At 38.8% G+C, this 8297-nt stretch overlaps 1 protein-coding gene, 1 long non-coding RNA gene and 1 pseudogene across 2 annotated transcripts in view; 1 reads left to right on the forward strand and 2 right to left on the reverse strand.

The window, feature by feature from the left end:
- The first annotated feature begins 3803 nt into the window (after positions 1-3803).
- Positions 3804-8297, forward strand: part of LOC107678201 (uncharacterized) — a 10988-nt gene continuing 6494 nt past the window's right edge. Inside the window, exons 1-2 of the long non-coding RNA XR_001632921.1 lie at positions 3804-3814; positions 5618-5620. This is a non-coding gene — a long non-coding RNA (uncharacterized LOC107678201). The remainder of the gene's footprint in view (positions 3815-5617; positions 5621-8297) is intronic.
- Positions 3824-6894, reverse strand: LOC107678188 (histone H2B-like). Its single transcript, XM_016473378.1, has 2 exons — positions 6889-6894; positions 3824-4245 (listed from the first exon to the last, which is right to left on the reverse strand). Exon 2 carries the CDS (start codon positions 4235-4237, stop codon positions 3863-3865), a length of 375 nt encoding a protein of 124 aa, XP_016328864.1. The 5' UTR covers positions 4238-4245; positions 6889-6894; the 3' UTR covers positions 3824-3862.
- LOC107678194 (histone H3-like) overlaps positions 5374-8297 on the reverse strand; it is a 9719-nt pseudogene continuing 6795 nt past the window's right edge.

The following is an 8297-nucleotide window of genomic DNA, read 5'->3' on the forward strand; positions in this document are numbered from 1 at the left end:
ATCCTATTGATTTTATTCCTTTTATAGACTTAATTTCTGTTTTTCTCCTTTCACAGAAGTGCTGCATGTGCATGATGCGACGATTGAATCCTCATGGTCTTGTTTAAGCTGCTATTCGCACATATAAAGCTAAAGCCCTGTATATATATATATATATATATATATATATAAGACATTATAATGTTACTGGGTAACGATCGACTAATGGGCTTCGTTTGACGGTCAGGAAAATAAAAATGAACAAAATGCTGTCATTTTACAATTCTCCACCATATTTACTATGCTGTGCACAAGTTTAGGTAACTCAAAAACTTGCGTACACAAGCTGAGACCAGACGTGAGATTTGATCGTAGCCACCGCTCACGTCCATATTGATAAATTCCAAGTTTTGCATTGAAACGACCGTATGCCCGATTGTCTGTCGTACGTTCGTTTCGTAAATGAGGCCTAATAAGATTAGGAGAGAAAGATTGCAGAAAGACTAAACTTTAAAATATGACAACTAGCATCTGGTTATTGTCGCTACTGGCCAGATTTCCGAGAGGTCAACTGATGTGTTTAAATGTCAAAAATTGATGTAGCCTAATTTCTTCAACATTCTGGCGAGTGTGCTTGAGAAACACTGTAATGAATGGGGTTTAATGTTGGAAATATTGGCTGTTCCATGACACGCTTTACTTCCGCATTCCTCGGTTCCTATGGAAGCCTATGGGAGTGTCGCAACTCTGTTTCTCAATGGCGCTGAGTAATACCAGGGCCCTTGAGAAACAGAGTTGTGACACTCCCACAGGCTTCCACAGAATTTGAGGAATGTGGAAGTAAAGCGTGTCACGAAGCGGCCAATAGTTCTAAACAACCAATAGTTCAAACATTAAACCTCATTCATTACAGTGTTTCTCAAGCACACTCGCTGGCAAATTGAAGAAATTACTGCATTTTTTGACATTTTAATGCATTAGTTGACCTCTCGAAAATCTGGCCAGTAGTGGTATTTTATGAAGCGTGTTATACTTAATGTTTATCGTTAGATAACAGACAGTTATACTATAATGACAGTTAGATAACGAGAGAAACACCTTAATAGCGACCATAACCAGATGCTAGTTGTCAAGTTTTTAGTCTTTCTGCAATCTTTCTCTCCCTGTAGGAGGTTGAATGAGTTTAAATGAAGACTGCCCATTCAAGGAATACAATAAAGAGTTTCACTGAATGCAATTGGTTGCCTTGTGTTATTTAAACATTGTTTTAAACTTTTATTGGTTAAATTAAATTCCGTGTTTGCTTTTTTTAATATTCACTTAAGTTTTATGCATATGTGAATATCATAAAATAACACTGGGATGTGAAAAATTTATTTTTAAATGTAATATTTCTAAAAAAAAATAAAAACTTAAGCCCTGTTCAGACTACACTATTTTAGCCCAGTTTTGCCAATATGACCAATATGAGCACAGAAGTGCCTTTGTACAAGCTTGCCGAACATGCCAAAATGAAAGGGAGACAACGGTATCGGTCTTGCTAGGTGTAATTTTACAATGGAGGAAAATGTTCGTGGAGCTACGGCAACATACTCCTGCATTTATGATGAGGGACTACCGTGACACAGTGAAAAAAGTTAAAATAAAAACTATTTTACCTCAGTTCTCTTTGACAGTCCATACCATCTTCTTCATGCCATCCAGATTTGTGTCCATTGTCAGGTTTTCTTTCTTTATTGGGCTTTTCTGATGACAAGACAGAGCAAAACATGCTGTTTCTAGCCATTGTTTGTTTGCGCTCATAGCACCTTGTCTTGTCTCGCGCTATCGATGACAACAGCACGCACGTTGTTAATGACGGCATGCGATGAATGGTCGGGTAGCATCGTATAGTCTGACATGTTTCTTGTTCATGACTCAACAAGATTTTATGAATCAAAATCGCATAATCTGACACAGTGAATGTCGTAACCGACAAAAAAAAATTGTGTAGTCTGAACGGGGCTTTATAATACTATAGAACTATAGAATAGAATAAGACTATAGAATAAGACTATAGAATACCCAAGACGTGTCACTCATAGTTTTGAATAGAAAAAAATGCAATGCTCAATATGTCCGCTCTATCGAAGGAAGCCCCGCTATCTGAATAAAAGAGCCAAACGCTAATCGGTAAAGGCATTGCCCCCCCGTGTCAACCAAGCGGCAACCTTCCGGTCTCTCTCTTGAAACGGAAGTGACTTAAACTGCAATTCATTGACTGGCTCCAAATGGGAGTCAATCCCATAGACTCCCCATGTTAATGCCCAACTTAATGCCCAGTAGCAGCAAACCACCTGCCACTCAAGTGGCCACGCCCTTAATTATGCAGAACTTTAAGGCTTAATATAATTTAAACGGATGAGTTATAAAAAAAAATTCACCCCCCTCAAAGTTGTCATGAAAATTTGCTATATAGACCAAAATCATTTTTTGAACCAGGCTGTAAACATGTTTTTTTCTGCTGTAAAGTTGGGCATTTTAAAATGGGGAGTCTATCGGATTGACTCCCTTTTGCAGCCAGCCTCTAGCGGCCAGTTGATGAATTACAGTTTAAGTCACTTCCTTGTTGGCTTCACGAGGGAGAGCGAGAGGTTGCCACTTGATGGTGACGCGCTGCCAAGATGGCGACGGCCGACTCCGCCCACTTTAGGCTTCAAAAATGCTCTTCAGAAACCAACGGGTGACATCACGGACACTATGTTAATGTTTTTATTTTTTTTTATTTTTTAACTAAACTAAAGGGACTGAGTGTATTCTAATGGCACCGAGAGATAAAAACATCTGGACGTCAACAAATGTGCTGTACATTTATACATTAAATAAAATGGTCAATAATAAGACCATAGCATGGCACATACAATCAACAACAGACAAGTTCAAATACATAAAATAAACAAGAAAGCCCCTTCTTTAGTTAGGCTATTAGACCGAACGCTAATGTGAGTAGATGTGACTTCAAATTCTGTCTCAGTTCTTGGTTAGGACTCATGTTGGATCCCTGTAAAGTTGTCCAAGCATGCTACATATAGTGCTGCCCACCATGGAATAAACTTTTCTTACACCTTTCTAAAAAAAATTCCTAGCATAGGTTGTACTTCATGTACTTCTAACTGAGGAAGTTTAACTTGCCATAGGTACTTGGAAGTCAGCTGTCATTGAATCGGTCCTGCACCTCAGTAACGGTCTGGTATGGTTCAGCTACCAAACTCGACAAAAATAGGTTACATTTCCCAAAAGCAACTATGGTCGCAAGTTCCATCGTTACCAATAGATTTCAAAGGAACTAACTACCATAGTCAGCTAACGATGCTTTTGGGAAACGCACCCCAGGATGGTTGAGACTATCACTGGGCCACCCCTGCCCTCCATAAGACACTTGTTTACCTTCAGTCTAGAATGAGGAAACAGGCAGGAAGGATCATCAAACATTGTCTTTTTTAACCATCTCCCCTCCGTTAGGCACCAGAATGAGAAGACACAAGAACGGTTTCATCCCACAGGCCATCTCAATTACATGTAAAACACGTTACAGTGGTTTACAGGCTTGTGCATGAGAAATCTTTTCTTTTCAGTGATAAAAGCAGAGACGATTCTACTCAAGCATTATATCGGATATATTGAAATTGTGTTGAATATGAGAAACACCATGTTTATGATGACCACTGACAACATTTACATATAAAACGACAACATTGTTTACGGTATATATAAAATTATTCACTATCTCCAGACTGTTTGCTGAACTCTATAAAGTAAATAAACAAAAAAAAAGCTTAGCTCTTTTAAAGATAATGTGGGTGGCTCTTAGAAGAGCCTTTGGGTTCGTGGATCAGCTGAAGCTCTACTTGGAGCTGGTGTACTTGGTGACGGCCTTGGTGCCCTCAGACACGGCGTGCTTGGCCAGCTCCCCGGGCAGCAGCAGACGCACGGCGGTCTGGATCTCTCGGGAAGTGATGGTGGAGCGCTTGTTGTAGTGAGCGAGACGAGACGCCTCACCGGCGATGCGCTCGAAGATGTCGTTGACGAAAGCGTTCATGATGCCCATCGCCTTGGAGGAGATCCCGGTGTCAGGATGAACCTGCTTCAGCACCTTGTAGACGTAGATAGCGTAGCTCTCCTTTCTGGACCTCCTGCGCTTCTTTCCTGCTTTACCCGCGGTCTTAGTGACGGCCTTCTTTGAGCCCTTCTTGGGAGCGGACTTTGCTGGTTCAGGCATGATGCTTTCTTCTGAAACACTCAACTGAATGAATTCTTCTTCTTCTGGTGTTTAATGGCGGTTTGGCAAACCAGCGGAAGAGGTGCATTACCGCCACCTACTGATCTGGAGTGTGGAGTGTGAATAAATTTGGAAGAAAGAAATACAGAAGAGGAGAGAATTGTTTTAAATTTTTTAAATAAATTTAACAAAATAATAATAAATAAACCTATATTCTATCTATTGTTCCTGCGTTTTTCAGGTATTTAAACATATATTCTTGCACTCTTGATTGCCTCGACCCATTTCCTAACAATACTTTTAAAGAAATATTATCAACTCCCAGCCATCCTAATTCTTGAATTAATTGAAATCTCTCCCTTTCATATGCAGAACACTCAACAATAATATGTTTCACTGTTTCTAATTCTCCACATTTGTCACACTTTCCCGATTCATGCTTACCTATTTTATAAAGACTATAGTTTAATGCTGTATGTCCGATTCTTAGTCTTGATAAGATGACATCTTTCTTCCTATTTCCGTATCTTTTCCTCTCATCTCTCCAGTCACAGATCAGCTGTTGCCAAACCGCCTCCGACCCAGGAGGAGACTGATCCAACTGAATGAATTTCGCAACACAGGATCTTTTATGCACAGCTCTATGCTAATTTAGAAAGGGGAACACGGCGGTCTGTGATTGCGTGTCTCCATTGACCAACCCACAGAGTGATTTCATTGGCCACATTAAAGCCAATCAGAGGCTTTGAAAAGTTAATCCCGCCCATCACCTCATGCTGTACATCTACCATCCGGGTCCTTTGTTTGATTTCCCCGCATTTTTCGGAACATAGAAGTAAATTAAACATTGCTAAAACTTTGTTTTGGATAATCTTATATCACGTAAAATATACAATTTTATTTAGAATTATACAAATCTAACATATTAACTTATTCCTCAATGCAAATACCATCACTATAACTTAATGAAGACAACCGAAAACAAACACAAACGTTAATTTATTAATAGTAAGAATATATATATATATATATATATATATATATATATATAAAACCCTTCTGATAACAATTCGAATAACACTGCAATAAACATACTATTATACAAATTGGAAATGTGTTATTTGTGTGAAATCGTGTGTGTCTCTTAAAAGAGCCGCTGGGGTTGTGTTTTCTCCAGGAACCGCTTAGCCTCCGAATCCGTACAGAGTGCGTCCCTGTCGCTTCAGAGCATACACCACATCCATGGCGCTGGCGGTCTTTCTTTTAGCGCTCAGTGTAGGGCACAGCATCTCGAATCACGCTCTCCAGAAACACCTTCAGCACGCCGCGCGTCTCCTCATAGATCAGACCAGAGATACGCTTGAGCGAGACGACGAATAGCGGGTTTAGTGATGCCCTGGATGTTATCCCGGAGGACCTTTCGGTGGCGCTTAGCGCCTCCTTTACCGAGACCTTTACCGCCTTTTCCTCTTCCAGACATATCGATCTATCTTTTGCAACTTTCAACAATTGAAGATATGATAAGAATCTTCTTCTTCTTCTTAAGCGTTTTTTGGCAGTTAGCAAACCAGCTAATAGGTGCTTTACCGCCACCTGCTGGACTGGAGTGTGGAACAAACGTCTGGCTGAGAAATATAACAGGATTAATTAAAAAAAAAGGCGGGTTTGTCCTACTATTCTATGATCTTCATATTCATTCTAGGATACCTGTCTCTTTCAGATATTAAATTAACTGTACATATGTTTTCCTTAGTGCTGTTCCAAGTATATTTTCCAAAGTGAATTTAAGTTTATATTGTTTCAAATACTACTTTTAATATTATTCTCTTATTTTCATATGCATGACATTCTATTGTTATATGTTTTACTGATTCAGGTTGTGTACATAAACCATTTGTGTGTTTACCTATTAAATGCAGAGTCTTATTGAGCCCTGTATGTCCTATTCTGAGACGAGTAATGACTGTTTCCTCCCTCCGATGGTTGGCCCTAGCTGTCTTCAAGCCCACCTCATCTACTATACAACTATACACCAGACAGACATAAGTTTCGATTTTCTTTTTATTTCTTCCTGTAATTGCAAGTAAATTACTGGCATTACAAACTTCCAAGGGGGAACGTCAGAGTATGGAACTGTTGGACAGTATTGTATAGTATGTAAACATGCCTTCCTTGCTTTTGCACTTCCTATCCATCCAAAACTCCTAAAATTTGATTTATTATGTTCCCAACACTCTTGTACTATTGCCTTTGTAGGGTGTAACTCACTATGCCCTTGTATGTTAACCCAATATGCAAGCATAAGTTTAAGTCTTCTAATGCTTAGAGGCATCTCCCCAATTTCTATGATAAGAATCTTCTTCTTCTAATAACGTTTTATGGCGGATGGCAAACCAACTTCTGGTGCATTTACCGCCACCATATGATAATAATAAACGAAATAGGTCAGTTTATAGTTCGCTAAAGGACCTAGGTGAAACCATAATCATTTGCGGTTCTACTACGTCACCCGTTGTAGAGTTCTGTCAGCCAAAGCTCGATTGTGGAAATAAAAGGGGTTTAATCATTACTAAATATATGATGAAAAATTATTTTAAAAACATGTATAAGTTTTACAATAACATACAAGTTATATATCATACTAAAAGAACCGTTAAATTTACTATTTTGACAGCAGGATTTGCTTTGTAAAGCAAATCTCTTGTGTATCTTCCTTTTCGAAATTACTTTTAAACATTTGAAAGGACTTTAAAGGTCCTATTTCTCATACTTTAAAGGGGTCATATGATGCTGCTAAAAATAACATTATTTTGTGTATTTGGTGTAATGAAATGTGTTTATGTGGTTTAAGGTTAAAAAAACACATTATTTTCCACATACTGTACATTATTGTTTCTCCTTTATGCCCCGCCTTTCTGAAACGCATCGATTTTTCAACATTATGAAGCTGCAGGCCCGGCAGCCCTACTGCACACTGAGACCTGCATGCTGTCGTTTTTTTCAGACAGTGCCTCCTGCTGTTTGGATGAACATTTGTTTTGTAGCGTGTGTACCGAAATAATTTCCAACATTATAAAACTGCTAGCAAGTAGCAACATCGGACACGACACTGCAGAGTTAACAGCTATAATAATAGGACTACAGTGGGTTGAACACAGACCAAATAAAGTGGTAATATGTTCAGATTCGTCTTCAGCTTTAATTAGTATAGCACATGCGAGATCAGACAGAGAAGATTTATTAATGGAAGTGTATCTATCTTTATACAGATTGAAAGAGGCTGGAATATGGAATAATGTTTGTTGGGTGCCAGCACATGTTGGGGTATCTGGTAATGAAGTTGCTGATAAACTAGCAACTAGCAAACACTGGACAAGATGGAGGTGGATGTTAAAGTCGATTTTAAAGAAAAAGTTAATGAATAAATGGCCAAATAGATGGGATAATAGCAGCACAGGGAGATGGTGTTATAATATTACGCAGACAGTAGGGAGGATAAATTGTCAGGGAAGAAATAGGAAAGAAGAGGTGTGGCTGTCTAGATTAAGACTGGGACATACAGGGTTGAAATCAACACTGGCACTTATGGGTTTACATGAAAATGGGTTATGCGATGTATGTGGTGTATCTGAAAATGTATATCATGTATTTTTAGGTGTAGTAAATATAGTGTATATTGTGACATATTATTTAGTCACTTTGGGGAGGAAAGTTTGACACATGAAGATATTTTAGGAAAAGGTTTAATGGATAGACAGGTATACAGAGCACTAATTAAATATATCTATGACTCAGGTTTAGGATCTAGATTATAATATGTGTGGATGGGAGTATTCTACCTAATCTGGGGCATGAAGAGCTAATTGTGAGTGTTAGAGGAGCTGAACACGCAGCGCTAGCATGAGCATGTGATCTGAGTGCGCCATAGATTGGAGAGAATAGGAAACATCCACCATGGTTTTTGGGTGTTTTGAATGTTTTTTTATTTTTTTTGGTACTCAAATTTCAGACTCATCACCTATGAAAGTTTACTTGACCTCCAGTACAGTAGGTGGCGATA

The sequence above is a fragment of the Sinocyclocheilus anshuiensis genome, unplaced genomic scaffold (assembly GCF_001515605.1).
Source record: "Sinocyclocheilus anshuiensis isolate Anshui unplaced genomic scaffold, SAMN03320099.WGS_v1.1 scaffold1909, whole genome shotgun sequence".
Taxonomy (NCBI): Eukaryota; Metazoa; Chordata; class Actinopteri; order Cypriniformes; family Cyprinidae; genus Sinocyclocheilus; species Sinocyclocheilus anshuiensis.

Bases quoted from the DNA above. Each gene is read 5' to 3' on its own strand.
- LOC107678188 (XM_016473378.1), bottom strand. From the start codon at position 4,237: ATGCCTGAACCAGCAAAGTCCGCTCCCAAGAAGGGCTCAAAGAAGGCC.